Raw genomic sequence first — 17,253 nt, forward strand, 5'->3', positions numbered from 1 at the left:
TATAAATTGGTCAGACTTGGAGTTGCAAGTTTCCAGTACTCCCAGTCTGTCGGTAGCACAGTATTGACAGTGTAGCAAAAGCTATCACACACTTGTTTTCTTTCCATTCATTTGTCTTTTTGTGGGGTTGTTTGGAGCAAGATGGAGGATTAAAAGATAGCATAAATAAGGAATAAATGAGTAGCGTGAAAAAAACCCTCAAAACCAAACCAACCCCTAAGATTGTTAGATAATAGTAAATGGTATGCAGCCAGTAGCTATGGTATAAAATGTGCAGTGTATTGATAAGAAGGATGTCTAAATTTAACTGAGACTATTGCATCCAAAAGCCTTACTTTATACTGGCTTGAATCTCTGTGTGAAAAAGTTATCTATTCTTAGACTAAATCTTGAATACCACCCTTCATTTTGCTTGTGAATTAAATAAATGTTTAAATGGAGATCTTGAAAGTCACGTTTTAGAGAATAATCTGGATTATGAGATAAATAGTAGATTTGTCATCTTGGGGAATAGATCTGATCATCTTGTGCCAATGTGTTTTCTTGGTTTCATCATAGTTTTTGATGATGGTGATGAAAGGACCTTGAGACGAACTTCATTATGCTTGAAGGGAGAAAGGCACTTCGCAGAAAGTGAGGTAAGACAATGAAGGTCATGTAATGAAAACTACAGTAGTTAGTTTATTTTTATATAGTAAGAAGACATTGCAAACTAATTTTGTTTCCTCTTTTTCCATGTAGACACTTGATCAACTGCCACTAACCAATCCAGAGCACTTTGGAACTCCAGTTATTGGGAAGAAATCTAATAGAGGAAGAAGATCTTCTCTTCCTGTGTGAGTTTTGATAGTGCTCTGTTGCTTTCCTTTCTTACAGGGTCCGTTGCTGAAACTGAAGTAGTACCATTGAAACTGTAGTGGTCTGAAAGTTCTATCATCTGAGCTGTGTACACAGCTTAGGGACCTAAGTAATTCAGTTCTTGCAGACATGTTCATATGTTAGCAGTATTATGAAATTGATGGTTTTTTTCCTTGTAGTAGCCTTAAGAATGTTCATACTTATTTCATGTAGTAGGAACTAATGAGTGAGGACAAGTAGGATTTTTAACCTTCCTTATATTGCACTACGTAGGAAAAGAAGGTGCTTTTAAATTTCTGGGGTAGAGGCCATTTGTTTTTGTTTCATGTCTGTACACAATCAAATTGCGATTCATGCCTCCAATTCCAACATGATGCTGTTGTAAAATACTACTACCTGGAAAAAATTGCTACAAAATTCCTCTCGTTAAGTAAGTACACTTAATATTTAAGTGTATTTCAAGCAATTTCAGCTCTTAAAATTCTAATTTTGGTTTTGAAGCTTTGCAGAACAGGGAGAAAGATCTGGTTGTAAGCTGTCTTTGCTTTCAAATACTAAATTCAGACAAAAACTTTAAAATACTGTATGTTTTAATAATTTAGTACTGAAGATGAAAAGGAAGAAGAAAGTAGTGAAGAAGAGGATGAAGATAAAAAGCGTCTCAATGATGAATTGCTTGGCAAAGTTGTGAGTGTGACTTGTAATTCTGAGAAGGCAGACTGGTATCCAGCTTTGGTAAGTTGCTTAAGACATTGACATCCTTAGTGTCATGCTGCTACTGTCTCTTTAGACAAGAGTGTTACCTGACTTGTTAAATTGTTTGTACAGCGGTTTGCCTGGATAGGATGGTTTCCAGACTTCACAGCTTTTACAGCAAAGCTGTGAATGCAGTCACGTGCAGCTCTGCTCCCCATACTTGCTGCAAATACAAATATTCTACAATATTTATGAGGAGTAGGAGAGCAAAGATTAACGTATATGTGTAAGTTACAGTTTCATAGCACTTAAGTCTTTCAAAACTGCACACAAAATGATTGGTATGTAACAGTATTTGTCTTCTAAAAATACAATACGTTAGGACTTGCACTCCCAGGCAATTTAAGTACAACTAGATGTATGAATTTTAATTGCAGTGGAATTTTTATCTTTTTGTATTTAATGATTGCCTTTTTCCTTAGACTTTCAATTTTATGAAATACTGGTCTCTCTCATGCTTGCATTTACATAAAGAGCCAGTCACTCTAGCAGTAGAGGTTGGTTATTATTTTTATTTGACTGAATATAAGATGCCGCTGTTCATTGGTATTGCTGATAATAAATATATATTAAATAAATTCAAGTACAAGTAAACTTGCACTGTAAAGGTAGACACTTTTCAGATTCTTCATACACACAAAAGAGTTTAGGGATGCATATTAAAAGTTGCTTTCTGTAGTAAACTTCTTGGTATTGTCAGACAATCCGAATATGCATCTTCTGTTATCTGTCAGAGAGGTGTTTGTTTTTTAAAAAATAAAATTATTTGGAGCATTAAGCAGGCACGTTGGCTTCACTAATTTTTTGGAGATTTTTACCTACTTAACTGTATGTTCTGTAGTTCTTTATTTTGAGTCTTCAGGGTTAGCTGGAACGAGCACAGCTGTTACAATCTTCTAAATTAGTTTAACATTTTACTTCCCTGCATGAATCCAGGATCAAAAGGTAAATTAACTACACAGGCCAGTTGTCTTCCCTTCCTTGAAAGAACATTATGGTGTAATGTAGGGTGAACAGTTGACACTGACTTACCCATCTGTATGTTTCTCAGTTTAAAATGTGAAGTGGGGTATTGTTGTGCATGTTCTGATTGTTCTATATCCCCTTACTAATGACAGATTTTAATTTAACATGGTTCTAACTAGGGGATTAAGTTACTAGAGGCCATGTACCTGTTCTGTTCTCTGCTACCTGAGAAACAGGAATGTCTTATCTTGATTTTTTGGGATAAAACTTCTGACTCATTTGAATGGTGTGTCACAGCCTCCGCTGAGTCCTGATAAATCCAGAAGTTCATCTGCATTTGACATTTTCTGTCTGTATTCGGTCTAGAGCAAAGTGTTAACTTGTTCTGTTTGTGGTAGTACACCTACTGCAAATGTACTTTTATCACCTTTTTAGACTTAGAGATGATGCTGCAATGGAAGGATGTGCTGGATTCCATGCTGGCTTATATTATCCACACCTTAAAAAAACCTGAAAAACCTACTTACCTCTCAGTTTCAATACCAAAGATCAGAAGGTGGTATAAAATAAGTGGGTCTGTGACTTTTTAAATAGGTGCTTTAAACAGGTTTTGGATGAACGAGAAAAAAAAAGCAGAGTGAATAAACAGGTTCCCACGATGTCACCCCAGTAGATTAGTTCTGAATTTACAAATGAAATTGCAAACTTTTCTGACTTGTATTTAGGAAGCAAAGTTAATAGTGCGATGTGAACTGCTTCTTGAAATTTGTCATTGTTGGCCTTAGTAATATAAATTGGAGTAGCTTTCTTTTCTCAGAATTGGAAATTAGAATAGAAGAAACAGGAAAAGAGCGGTTTTCCTGCTGTTCATCTTTCTTTCCTTTTGAGATCAGCTTTTTTTATTTCTCCCTTAAAAAAAGTGTTTTATTTGAAACTTCAGGTTGTGTCTCCCAGCTGTAATGATGACGTCACAGTGAAAAAGGACCAGTGTTTAGTTCGATCCTTTGCAGATTCCAAATTGTAAGTAACAGCTTACTCTCAATAGAAGTATATGGGAGAAAAATGCAAACCGAGAAACAATGTGTAATGAAGACATTATTTCTTCCAAAATGAAAGGGTAGAGTTTCGTGTAATGCTGGTTGTACGTATTTGTCATTCATAATCCATTTCTGCTATTATGCTTACTCGCCCACCTTTACCTTGTGTGTACTGATAAGAGTTCATTGAGTTAGTAAAGTTTCTGGTGTTTCTTCATTTTAAAAAAAAATCAACAACTTTGAAAAAAACCCAGTTGTTAACACTTTAGATGATTCCTGTTCTTTGAAGTGTGAGTTTTGGTTCCAATTATTTCCCTTAATGTCTTAATTGTTATGTCTTTATGGGTGTCTGTTGTAGTAGTTAGGATATCTGACTGACTCATTACCTCTAGTGCCCAGATGTCCACGGCAGTTTAAGTAGCAAAGTTTAAAAGTGTTTAATCTACTTTTTAAAATTAAAAAAGTGAATATAAAGTAGCTTTAATTAAAATTTTTACAGAATCTGAACAAAGATTCCTGCAATAAGAAAGAAGATCCCCAAAAGGGGGGGAGAGGGAACAGAGACAGAGATATGTGTCTTAGTTAAGGAATAATATATTCAAAAGAGTACAAAGACTGTTTTTTAAAGCTATTTCCCTTTATTTTTCCTCACCCTTGCTTCTAATGCATCTGTCTCAACATATTGTAACTAAAAACTTTCTTGCCGAAAGCCAGCTGTCACCTCTCTTTCCCTCTTTCTTTCAAATTGAACAATTTGTGATTTTTTTTTTTTTTTTTTTTTTTTTTTAATAGCCACGATTTTGAGTAGGGTGCAAGTACTTGATTACTGAAATGTATTTCAAGTCACTGAGTTATTTTGGCCTCTTAATGTAGACATGTATCATCAGCCTTCTAGATAATTCTGGGTTTGTATATACTGAAGGTAGAATGTTATTGGAGAAGCATGCAGACTTGCTCTGTTTTACCTTTTTTTTCCCCATAGTCTTATGGCTTTAACTTCAGAAAATGGCTGCCTCCAATTCCTGAGGTTTTACTCCAGTTTTTCTGAAATAATGAAAGAAGAAAAAAAATCTTATTATAATAACTCACTTGTAAGGCTTTCCTTGCAGGTTGGTTAGCATTTCTATTGTAGTAATTCATTAAATATTCAATATAACTTTAGAGCAGAGCAACTTCCATATATTTTGCTCTGAGAACACTTTTGTAATTTAAAAATAAAAATCAACTATTTGTCAATGCAGTTACATGAATTTGGCTTCAATGTTGTTCTGTGCTAGTAGAAATGCATTTTGAAAATAGAGGGCTTGTTTCTTTCATCTTAGCTAGATTGCTATTTTGGGTCGCAACTGTTGATTTGTCTGAATATTTTCAAGTTAGAAAATGTTTTTTGCCTACATAGAGTATTTTATCTTTGCAAATTTGTGAAGGTTAAACATTTAAAATGAACCTTTACAAACTTTTATTAATTATTCAATTACAAGGGGTTTTTTAGTGTCTGAATTTCAAAAAAAGATTGGAAACTTACTCTGGCTTTGAATCTTGTATTAGGACCAACACTAACAACTGCCTTATGCAGTTAGTTCTTAGAAGGGACCTTGAAAGTGAATGATAAATCTTGAAAATTTTAGAACTTGCTGTTTTTCTAAGTCAAATATTTGCTTTACTATGAGTTAAAAATGATAACAGAACCTTATTCTTTTTCAGTTACTCAATAGCAAGAAAAGACATTAAAGAATTAGATGTTCAAAACTTACCAAAATCTGAGTCCTCTCCTAAAAAAGGTAAATAAGAATAAATTCTAGGTGTTTTTTTAAAAAAAAGTAACCTCGTGCAGTAGTGCTTCTAACTTTTGCAGATAAATGATGGCCTGTTGATTTCTGATAATTGCTCTTGGATATTTTGCAAACTATTTTAAATGTCATAAATTAGAGAACTTTGGATACAGCTGCCTTATTATTAAAATAGCACCTAGTAGAAATCTCGTTTGTTTGATTTTATTTCCTTCTTTTGATCCACTTCAAATTCCTGGAAAGCAAATAGAATATTTTCAAGGTAGTGTATTTGAAATGTTGTTGAACAATGGGATATATAGTTACGTCTCCTAACACCAAAGTCTTTACATTAAAAATATCCAGACAGTAAGGTGTAAACTTCATTAGAGCAGCCTGCCTGTGATTAGTGTTTGATTTAAAAGTATAATTTCAGAACTTGATTTCTGGGTGGGTGGATGGATGGATGATGTGACTGCAACAATCCATGTTTTTAGTGAGCTTGTAAAAGGACAGATTCTCAATTTAATGTAAATAATTCTTAAACTTTTAATGTTGTTTCTATTGACCAGACCTCAAAACACAAAATTTGTTAAGGAGAAATGTTTAAAATGTATTTATTAAAAATAAAATCCCAAATCAACAAAAAACAAACACAATAAAAAAACCACCACAAACTCACTCAAGAACAGCAGTTCCTCCAGTTTGAGTAAAGATGTGGAACAGTTCCTTAACAAGTGAAGATTTAACGTGATATAAATGAGAGTTTGAGGTGGGTTTGATTGATTCATGTAATTTTTAAAGATTTCTCTTATACTTGATTCTTAATAACTATTTTGCAGTACAGGGACTTTAGAACAGCCAAAAAAAAACTATCAGATGCCAGGTTTAAGGTAAACTGAAGAAAGGGATTTTTTTTTTTTTTTTTATACAGAACTTAATTGAGATTCATTGCTATGAGGGAATATTGCGGAACCAAAGTACTAATGGTTTCAAAAAGAGTTTAGACAAATTTCTGGAGATTACTCTATCAGCAGCTACTAAAAATTGGTGCCTTTTCCAGCAACACTGTGAATGGTTAATTATAATAGGTCCCTCTTTTGGGTATTTTTCTGAATCATCTTTACTAAAGCCTTTTATTGTGACTAGGGGGCATATTTTGGGGTTATCTGGGTTTGTTTTGCTTTTGCTTTTCCCCTTCGAGCACCTCTTCAAGGAAAAGAATTTGAGGTATTTCCATTGTACAAGTGTGACTTCTCCCTGTCCCATCACTCCCTTATTCACTACTGTATTTTTCTTCTGTTCCAGACATTAATGTAGCATCTATTTAGGCAGTGCTCTTCAACAAAACATTTGTGTTTTTTTTGCAATCTGAATTTTAAAACGTGAAGATATTTTGAAAGGAACATCTAACTGTGATGGGTTTACTTTTATAAATAGCTTTATGAGAGTATTTGTCTCTTCCCTACAGAAACAGAACAGTTCAGTTGCACAGAATATATGTGCATAAGTATAGGTGCTTATCTTTGGTACTGTTCACGTGCATAGGTGTAAACCTTAGTAGTGTTCGTGGGAGACCCATACCTAGAAAACAGCTGGATGCTGTGTGTGGGATGGATGTTCTCTACTCTAAACTTGAGTTGCTGATACTCAATTTTTAAAATTTGACAGTCTTGAAATGTAAAGTGTGTAAACTGGGTGTTTAAAGCTTGAAGTATCTATTTCATTACTTAGTTCCATTTTTGGTTTAAGTTGGCATTATGATTTGCAAGACTGTCAAAAGGAAATTAAAAATGCTTTGACTGAATACTGCAGATGAGGTAAAACCAGGGCCCTTTCTTCTGTAGGGCTACAGGAGGCAAGCATGTTTCTCAGCACAAAGGTGGTTCCTCGGAACTGGAAAATGGACATAAGTGAAATTCTGGAGTCTTCTAGCAGCGATGAGGAAGATGGTGGTGCTGCAGAAACTGATGAAGAGGAAGAAAAGAGAGAGGAGAAAACCGAAGAAGTAGTGGTAAGTCTAAGCAATTTCAGTCATTCTTCAAAGATAGTTGAATAACTTGTATGTCTGGAGATCCTGTGCTTTCCAACATATTATTCTTGGATGGAGCTTGCTCACTTCAGTGACTTTTCAGATCTGTTCATCTTCCCTCTCTATGGTTGTCTTTATTGAGATTTGTGAGCAATGGCAGATTGCTTCCTATTACACAGTGGGGACAAATTGGGGACAAATCTCAGAAATTAAGAATTCAAAGCAGAGAAGAGTGATAGAATCTGGGTCAAAAGGAAAGACATAAGCGGGAAAAAAAAAGATGTTGAGCCTAATATTAGTAATGCAACCTTAAATAAAAGTAACTTTGTATTTTTCTTTTGTGCTTTATGTGTAGGTTATGTAAAAAGTAACTTGTTTCTGAGAACAGTAGTTTGATTTAAAAAAAAAAAGACAAACTATTCAAGAAGTAGGCTGAGGGTCTGAGCTAATGCACAGTGCCTGTTAAAGCTGTTTGGTGTCTCAGGGACTACTGAAGAGCAGTACAGGACTTGCCTTTGTAAGTGCTAGGATTTTTCTGAGCACAGGTTGGGAAGCACAGAATCATACGCTGCGATGTGGATGGGCTTTCAAATGCTTAGAGTAAAATGTTTTTCTGCATTGGAATACTTTGAGTGACTCCTTTTCCACCATGTTAGCCAGTTCATGTCATCAAACCGGTATTTACAGAATTTCCTTTTATTCCAGCTCCCCGTTTTTAACCTTGATGTTACATTTAGAAGGGTGGGTGGGTGCGTTCGGCGGTGCCGTTGGTTGGTAGGTTTTCTCATCGTGCGATTTGCCCAACCCGCTCGGAAACATTCCTTTCTGTAGAAAAACCAAGTGCAGTTTGTCTCCGGAGGAAGGTCAGCCCCCCGTTTCCCTGCCGCTTCCCCCGCAGCGGTGCGGTTTGTCAGCCCGGCCGTGGAATGGCCGCTCGGCCTCGGAGGCGGCCCACAGCGTTGCCACGGCAACCGGCTGTTGGCGGGCAGCGCGCATGCGCGGGGGGGGAGCGGGCGCTGCGCGGAGGCTTGGCCGCCGTCCAGGGGAGGCTTGCCAGATGCTTTGAAATGGGCTGTCCCTTTTCTTTGCCTTTCATGTAATGTCTGGGGGGCTTGTTAATTTTTTTTTTTATTATTTTTTTAATATACATATATATATATATATGGAAGAGAATGTAAGTAATGCCGTATAACTGCGGATGCCGTGCAGGGAGAGGGAAAGCGAGCAGATATTTGGAAGTCAGGCTGAAATATGTCCAGGCAGTGGGCAGATTAGATAGAAAGGAAGTAAAACCATTTTACATTTGAAAGAATGCAGCTCCTAGGTAAGGACTCTGTGTTTTAATCTGTAATGTTAACATGGTTGTTAAGAATGTGGGTTTGACTTAGATTTCTGATCTGGGAACTGTCTGGTGGAGCATGCAGCCAGGGTAGATCTTTCCAGGTAAAAAAAAGACAATAAGAATCTATTTTTAGGTGTTAATTTTATGTCTTGATAACAGTGCTGTGGAAAATGGAGTGGATGTCTGTCTGAGAATAATGGTATGATTAGATAAATGTAAGGATAAATGTGTGCAGAATATAAAATCCTTCGTTTTTTTTCCTCTGTTTGCAGTGAAAAGGACTGGATAGGCCACATTTTGCAGGGTGTGAACTGTTGCAGTCTGTATTGGTCTGTTTGTATTAACATTGGTTAAAATTCCAGAGTATCAGTCACTAAAAATCAAGGATTGCTATACTAGTTTTCTAATATCCATTTTTAATACAATTTTTCGTGACTATTGCATTAAAAGTGCGGTGTGTTTCAAACAAAGAAGGGGGAGGGGGGAGCTTGGTGGTAAAAAAAAAAAAAAAAAAAAGGCATTCTTTTAAAAAAAATAGAGGTTATTTTTAAAGAATAATCTAAATGTAGAGTAGCGAAGCAAAGGATCCTAGACAGGTAGATGTGCTGGTAGGAGAAGCTGTAGAATCCATTATTTCCAGGTGACAAGTAGGCATGTAGAAATAAGGTGAGCATCTTCGTGCTGAAGCTATGTAGCAGAGGATAGATAGTAATCTTTTTAGATTATGTCAGAGCAGAACTGTCATTCCGGCACATTAAATCAAATTCCTGATTCCACCATTACAATACTTATTTTAATTGTGAGCCATGATAGATATTGCAATTAGACAGCATTTAGGGAATTTATCATAATTCCTTTTTTCTTTTCCCTTAGAAAGGCAGTAACACCGGTGGCAGAGAGAATTGACAAGTGAATGATTTTTTGCCGTTATTTGACTGTGGATGCTGAATTACTCAAGTTTTGCATTTGTATTTTGCAGAGCTTCTCCTTTATTAATCAAGGTCAAAAATATATTCTGTCCACCTTCTCCCAGAATATTCTCAGTGGACCTTTTGTTTTAGAATTGCAAATTGTTATATTACTAGAGATGGGAGGGAGATTTTAAAACTTAACTCTCCCTATCTTCTGAAATGTACAGCAGCTTTGCTGTCAAGGCCTGGCCAGCTGCTGACCAGCCATGATAGGCCTTCATTAAATCAGATGGACACAGACCTACTTAATATATAACGAGGGAGTAAAGTCAATCAGAAGAGTCTAATTCTGTGAATGGAAAAGATCCTATTTTTCTGAAGTAGGATTTTTTATCGAGATAATGGAGCAGAGAGATCTACTATATCTGGTGATAATAGATCCTACCATTTTTCCAGTAGCTAGGTTAAAATCAGTAACTTTGTTTTGACAGAGGCTGTCTTTCTAATTATGCTGCCTTTCATGACATCTTAGAGTATGGTAGAATTGATTGATACAACAAGGTTTCCAGGCTTTACGTGGTTGTTCTTTGATGGCTTTTGTAAACTAAGGAGTGGGAACCAGTATGGTAGTGGCAAGATGCTGATCCTCTGCATCAGTGGTAACCGACTTGTGTGGTCCAGAGTTGACTGCCATGGAGAACAGCGTGGAAATGGCTTGACACTGACTTTAACAGGGATTGTGTTACATTGAGTTGCTCACCACGTTAAAATTGTTGGATTTTTGGCAATAATGGTAATATATATGGTGCAACTCAATTACTTGTCATTCACAATGTGAGGTTTGAAGAACAGAAGATATTGCTTGTGTCATAAAAAGTGAAAAAATCTGGAGGTACTATAGAAAAACATTTTTATCAGATGAAAATGTAAAGAATCACTCAATTGGTTTGAATCAAAATAAAAATGTGGATATTGCTTTTGGTTCTTATCCAGTTTTCAACATGTCAGAATAAGAGAATTAACTGTGTTTTGAGGGTACATTTGGCAGTCAAAGAAGGCACTGCAGCTAAAAGGAAAGAGAAAAATCTAAACTCGAGTATCTCCACATAAAAATAGAAGCTTTTGAAATTCTTTAAAAATCAGATTATATATACTACTGTATTTGCTTGTATTTAAGTTGTTCTGTCAGGGAAGAAATCATACCTATTTGTTTCTCAGGATTAAATAGTCAAATACTCCCCATTTTTCAAGGGAGCATGTAGGCAACATTTGGTTTTGCGCCTCAGTCTCTCTGTAGGACATTCTGGTTACAAAAAGAAAAATTAAGATTTTAACATGCAGTTACTTGAAATACATATTCAGTACATGTTATTAATAGATACATTCACATAAGATCAGACTAAAAGTAAGGAATTTGTTGTTTAGAGTTTGAATTTTGCAAGTTTCAAAATTATATCTTTTTATAATGTCAAGAGCTAGAAAAAGGGATTTCTCTTACCTGTAGAATTGATCATAACGCCATGTTTGAGACACTTCCAACTCATTTGTGTGACTTTAATAGTAGTTCCTTGTTCTCTCACTTTTTCCCCTGCTACTCAAGCATTCAAAAAGTGTTTTGGGGGCAAAAAAAATCTAGCTAGCTGGTCTCCATGCTTCTCATTGAAGAAAAAGTTGTAGCACTTTCAGGTGTATGCTTAGAGGAATTTTCTCTTAGTCTTCATTTTGACAGTCATCTGAAGGGTGTATCTATAATATGTTTAATAGTGTGCATTCATTTAAAGTTTGTAGGGTTCTCGCATCACAGCAGCATCAAGAAACATTGGTCTCAGTTGCTTTATGATGTTGAGCAGGGAAAATCCCAGAAGCGTCTTCCAATATACCTACTCTGCAAATAAGGTTCTCATGATAAGTCATTGCCATATATTTTATTAGCACTAAGTTAATAAAGGAGATATGAGTGTATGAAATCCATGATATGAGATTACTACAAATGATCAGTAGTCATCTATTAAAATATTTACATTTTGCTTCAAAGTAGTTCTTGTTTCCCATGTAGTCTTTTCTCTAAGTGACTGTAGGAGACCACATAAAATGATACCTGAATCATCCATTTCTGTTGCAACCTATGTGTATTTTAAGAGAACATTGAAAAAGCTCGCTCTAAAAGTTACATACAGGGATACCATGCTTCATTAACTTTGAAATGACTGTATCTAGAAACAAGTGGTTTATTTCTATATGTAAAAAAACCCTAAGCAGCTGTGATGTGTAATGAGCAGAATACCTTTTAAAAAAATAGCTAACCATTGATTAGCTGGTCATCCTTTCCATGCATGCAGTTGTAGGAGTTTGGGTTACTGTGGAGCATGGCCTGCATCATACCCTGCTCAGATGTTCTTTAGAAAGACTTCCTTGCTCACAATTTTATGCTAACAGGCATTCTCAGAATGTTCCTCAAAGAGCAGCGAAGAAGTTGGAAACTGCTGAGGCACAGCTCTAGAGTATGTCATTGTTGAGGATGGTTGAATTCCAGGTCCTTGCTGGTAGAAATTAACATTTTAAGACCACTCTCATCTCCACATGGTGTAAGACTGTTAACTTGTTGAAATCGGTTTAATGCTTTCCATTTCCTTAATTAGTGTTCAAACTTGGCGTCAGAAAGCAAATGTGCAAGTGATGAAAACACATTTAAGTACTCTACAGCAACAAAATTACATTAACTCTAATTCTGGCAGTTTATCTTGATCATATACTCTTCTGAACTCCAAATCCTGTACATACTGTTCTTCATCTTAGCTTGCATTGATTTCACAGAACAGTTTATGGGATTGTCTGTCATTAATAACATAAAAGAAAGATCTGTCCCTGGTACCTTAGCCCAATATTGATTGAGTATCTGGTGTAAGTGCTTGTAAGTAGGGATTCATTGTTTTGTGAAAGAAACTGTTTAATCCTTTGCGTTCCCACTCAACTCGACGGGTTAGCATTTGTAGAAGATTTAACATCTTTCTGTGGAGTAAACGATGAGTCAGGATAACAGAGCTATATTCTTGTTTAAAATCATGCTAAAGACAGAGGCAAAACTCATGGTGATGAATAAAGTGGCTTGAAACCAAATGAAGCAAAGCCAGTGGCAAGTTTTCTGCAAGTTTGTGTTTCATATTGTGCTTACTTGCTGGTTGTTACTCAATTTTACAAAATACCTGAACACTGTTAGTATTATTCAGAAGCCAACAAGAAACTGAGTTGGGAAAGGAGGATGTCCCTTATACAGAGACCCTGTGTTCATTGTTGATTTCATTGCTTTACTGTTTACGTTATTCTCTAACTGATGTGATCAGCTAGTCAGAAAGAAATCTCAAACCCATACAATTTCAACTTTTTAATTGTAAGCAAAAAAAGGTATCTTGGAGATTACTTTTTTTTTTTTTTTAATTAAGTTCAGCCACTTGCCCTGAGACAAACAATATTTTCTTATGTTGCATTTAGTTATGGGTATTGGGTTAACAACAGAAAGGTCTCAATTTTTAACTCCTGCCACTTAAAAATTTTATATTGTTTTGCTTCTCACTTGGACTTATCTTTGGCTACATTTTCCCCCTTTTGCAACATCTGTATAGGAAAAAAATGAAATGGAGAAACCGAACTCTCTTAAGTAAAACTGACTTGGAATAATCATCACTGTGAATTTACATTATGCCCAGTCTAGAATAGACATAAGTGTCTGGACAGGAGAAGTGAGTTTTGGAGGGTAGCAGTGTCGCCCCAGTGCCTGCTGGAAAGAGATGCTAAGGATTTTAGCTCTCCAGTCGCTTGCTGATGGTGATCACAGGTTGTGGCATCAACATTTCTCAGGTGTTTTCTTGACTTCAGGTGCAGATTTAAGATGTCTGATACAGCAGCTTAGATGGTGGTTGATGTATTTAAAATAAAACTTAACTCTAACTCAGAACAGTAGACACTTCTGGGAATAGATAACCTTGATAAAAAATGACCTCTTGGAAAAATCCATGTATCTTAATGCTGCAATAAGTGTATCCATGAAGGGTTGGTCTTTTTCATTTTGGCCAGTAGCAAAAAAAGACTGAAATAGCTGATAATGATTTATTCCTTGGTGGCAGTTATTCAGGTCTTATTCAGATCACCTCTCAGAAGGATTTGGTGTCTGCTCTGGCATTGGTACCAGGCACAGTTCAGACTCTCTCTGTCAAGGGGTGCCAACCTGGCTCGTGCATCATCAACAGAGAGCAATAGGTACGGGATTCAGGATGTCTCTCACAGGTGGATGAATATTGCAGTCAGGTTTTATGCCCTGGTCCTATAAGTACATAAAAACTTTTAATCTTTCCTCCTTGCTTTTCTTCAGCTGAAAATACTTGGTATCAGTGAAATGGTTAACATTCTGTTTGTAAGAGTGCTATTTCTAACCTGCATCTCTGCTGTTCCTGACCTACAGTTCTGGTTTGGCATTATGCCTACTAAAAAGAAATGGTTTGAATTCAACTATTCAGAAGTATTTCTGAATGTTTACTGTTATTTAGATATATTTAGATTGCATAGTTTGAATTGTATTGCCTTTATTCAGTAAACATTACAGTAGATGGTAGAAATTTCTCGATCTTGAAGTTGGTTCGCAATCTACATGGAGAGAAAAAAGCTGTGGTTTCTATAGCAATAATTCATTTGTTAACCTGGAAGAACACACTAATTCTATAGATAACTGTTTCTCTTTATATAATCCCGATAATATGCAATATGAGCAAATGGTAACAGATGCTGTACAATGTTGTGATGATTTATTTAATTTCCTCCAATTATTTCCCAAGAAAAAAATAGGAAAATAAGAAACAGAGATTGTGTCTGCCTGATTGTAGGTGATCCCTGTTGGGCTTTGAAGCTCAGAAATCACTGAAGCAAGCAGGACTGAAATCCATTCTGATGCTGGGCAGATTGCTTTCTGGTTAACAAGGCAGTAGCATATACGTTTACATTTCACTGCCTATCTTCCTGCCTTGAAGCTTAAAGTTTATAGAATGCAGAGGCGACTGAAATTGAAAATGCTGTTCTGGTTTCCTTCTGGAACTGCTTGTGACTTTCCTGTTATTTTTAATAATGTAATGATAAGATTTTTTTTGACACATACTGTACATCTCTCCTTCAAGACAGCTGCGGTCTTCCTTGTGAAAACTGCCTTACCAGCAATCCCTATGATTGCCAGGCTGGCAGGAAGAAAGTGGCATGTGTAAAGTGTTGCAGGGAAAAGACTTTTTTGTTGTTGTTGTGGGTTTGGTTTTGTTTTTTGTTGGGTTTTGTTTGTTTGTTTGTTTTTTTGTTTTTTAATTTTGGTCTCTGCTAGAATCTCAGAATTCCATGAAGTATATGTAGATACGTAGACATTATTTCCTCTCCCCACACTCCAATAAATTTACTTCATTTTCATGGTTTCCACATAAATAAAATAAAATCTTTATATCACACTGTGGACTGCTTACCATAAAGTTTGTAAGTGTTTGTCTCTTTGAGGCTTTCGGTTGTAAAGATAAAACTAAGGAATTCCGTAATTTATTACTATAAATGACTCTAGAAGTGTTTCCCAATATGAGCTGAACTCAAGTATTGGAGCTTGATCATAAAACAAATACTGTCTGGAACATCAAAAACAGAAACGGTTGGAGAAGGAATTGTTCTGCAACCTTAGCTATAGGTGGGGTAAGGAAGATGAGTTAAACAAAAAAACCCAAACCATCAAACCTAGAGTTCCTGTGAACTGCTTCAGTCTTGTAAATAACAGACCTTTTCTGTATTAGAACATTATGTTAAGTATATTAGTGTTTTCATTTTGAGAATCATGCTTACATTCTTTCTGTCATGGATTCAGGCTTTCCCTGACCTGCATTTTCCTTTTCTCCTGAGGTACACACTTCGGTCTCCTGAATAAATGTTTTCTGCATATTTCACCATTATGTGGGTACAGGGCCAAATGGGAAGCGGCTTGGGTTTAGTTCTTGCTGTTGGGCTTTTGTACAAATAAATTGTTACTTTGCATATTTTCTGTTTTCATTATGACTGCATTTGTTTTTACAGCCTGAGGAAGAGCTTGATCCTGAAGAGAGGGACAACTTCCTCCAACAGCTTTACAAGTTTATGGAAGACAGAGGTAACACTGATTTTTATTTATTCATTTAATCTCTAGTCCACTTTTTAAATGGCTTTTAAAAATCGCTTTTAAATTTAGTGGATGCTATTTACAGGCATATTTTTATGTCAGTGAAAAAAAAAAAAAGCAACAGCTATTTTGGTGCAAGGAAAAATACTTCTACCCATTTTCACATGTGGCAGGTCTGCTTCCAGTACTTTGAAACACAGCACTGAAAGGAAACTCAAATCCTCCCTGAGGTGTTTTGGTTTTATTCTGCTTTCACAAAACCTTTTTTATGTTAACAATCCCTGTTAAATAAGCTCTTGGTTGATTTCTTGTTGTGACAGCCATGGCTGGGAACTCTGCTGCTGTTAATCTCAGGCTGGAACCTGAGGAGGCTATTCATGGATGGTGAAATTCAACCAGCAGAGAATGGGAGATGTGCCATCTTCAAGTCTCCTTGCAGAACATGACTTAGTCATGCGCAGATGTAGCAGTGATATTCACCTCAAGAGAAAACTTAAAAGATTTTATTTTGTCCTGTAGCTAGAGCAAGAAAATAGCATATTTTAGATGTCTGTTTGTACAGAATTAAGTGAGCCTGTAATAAATTGGAATAATTAAAATGCTGGCATAAGAAATATACTGGAAGTGCATGTGCTATGTATAGAGAGCAGGATATACCTGCTGACTTGGGAGAACTGTTGTTGCATAAGCCACTCACATTTGCAGTTGTGATGAGACGATGAGACTGACATTTAAATGGAAGGTTTTCTGTTCCTTGGCTGCACACATTCCTCCCCCCTCACCCAAACCTTTTTTTTCCCTAAGCATATTTAAGCCTGGAAAGAATTTTATCTTTTAGAGTATATTTGTTTATTCATTTTAGTCGTGAACTCGCTATTTCAGTTGGACTACTGTGTTAGTCCTGCAGTAACATCGGTGGAGGTAGATGACACGTGCAACTACTGCCTTTCTACTTTTTTTGTTTGTTTGTTTTTTTTCCTTTCTTGACAAAAGTTACTGGAATGGTATTTCCATAGAAGCATGTAGTACAGCAAATGCCGATGTACTTGAATTTGAAATAACTAAGATTTGAAATTTGAAATTACTAAGAGTAAAATGTAAAGTGCATGTATTGTCTGAATACTTCCCCCTTTCTTTTTTTATTTCGGTTTTAAAATGGGGGGAGGGAGAAACCGAGTTACCTTTGTAAAAAAGGCTCTGCATCCCTTTTAACAAGGTGTTTTCTAGACCACAGAATCATAAAAGAGCAGTTCCAAGTCTGTTCAGTATTGCCAGTGCTTATCACAGGTTTAGAAATTGACTGTGTATTATAGCAAAATACATTGGAGTTCATCCAGTGTAGTATTGAGGCCTCCTGTGTTATAACCAGCATTTCTGGAGAATAACCTGCCTTGGGGGAATAAGAGGCTATGTTGG

General features: G+C 36.1%; 1 protein-coding gene across 4 annotated transcripts in view; it reads left to right on the forward strand.

Annotated features, from left to right (window-relative positions):
- LOC104357332 (AT-rich interactive domain-containing protein 4A) overlaps positions 1-17,253 on the forward strand; it is a 48,644-nt gene that overhangs the window by 15,363 nt on the left and 16,028 nt on the right. For all 4 annotated transcript variants that reach the window (XM_042799172.1, XM_042799175.1, XM_042799174.1 and 1 more), the window contains exons 6-12: positions 559-638; positions 742-836; positions 1,461-1,593; positions 3,521-3,600; positions 5,322-5,398; positions 7,234-7,400; positions 15,756-15,828. In XM_042799172.1, coding sequence (XP_042655106.1) covers positions 559-638; positions 742-836; positions 1,461-1,593; positions 3,521-3,600; positions 5,322-5,398; positions 7,234-7,400; positions 15,756-15,828 — 705 coding nt within the window. The remainder of the gene's footprint in view (positions 1-558; positions 639-741; positions 837-1,460; positions 1,594-3,520; positions 3,601-5,321; positions 5,399-7,233; positions 7,401-15,755; positions 15,829-17,253) is intronic.

This window comes from Tyto alba, unplaced genomic scaffold, assembly GCF_018691265.1.
Source record: "Tyto alba isolate M040663 unplaced genomic scaffold, T.alba_DEE_v4.0 Super-Scaffold_29, whole genome shotgun sequence".
Classification (NCBI taxonomy): Eukaryota; Metazoa; Chordata; class Aves; order Strigiformes; family Tytonidae; genus Tyto; species Tyto alba.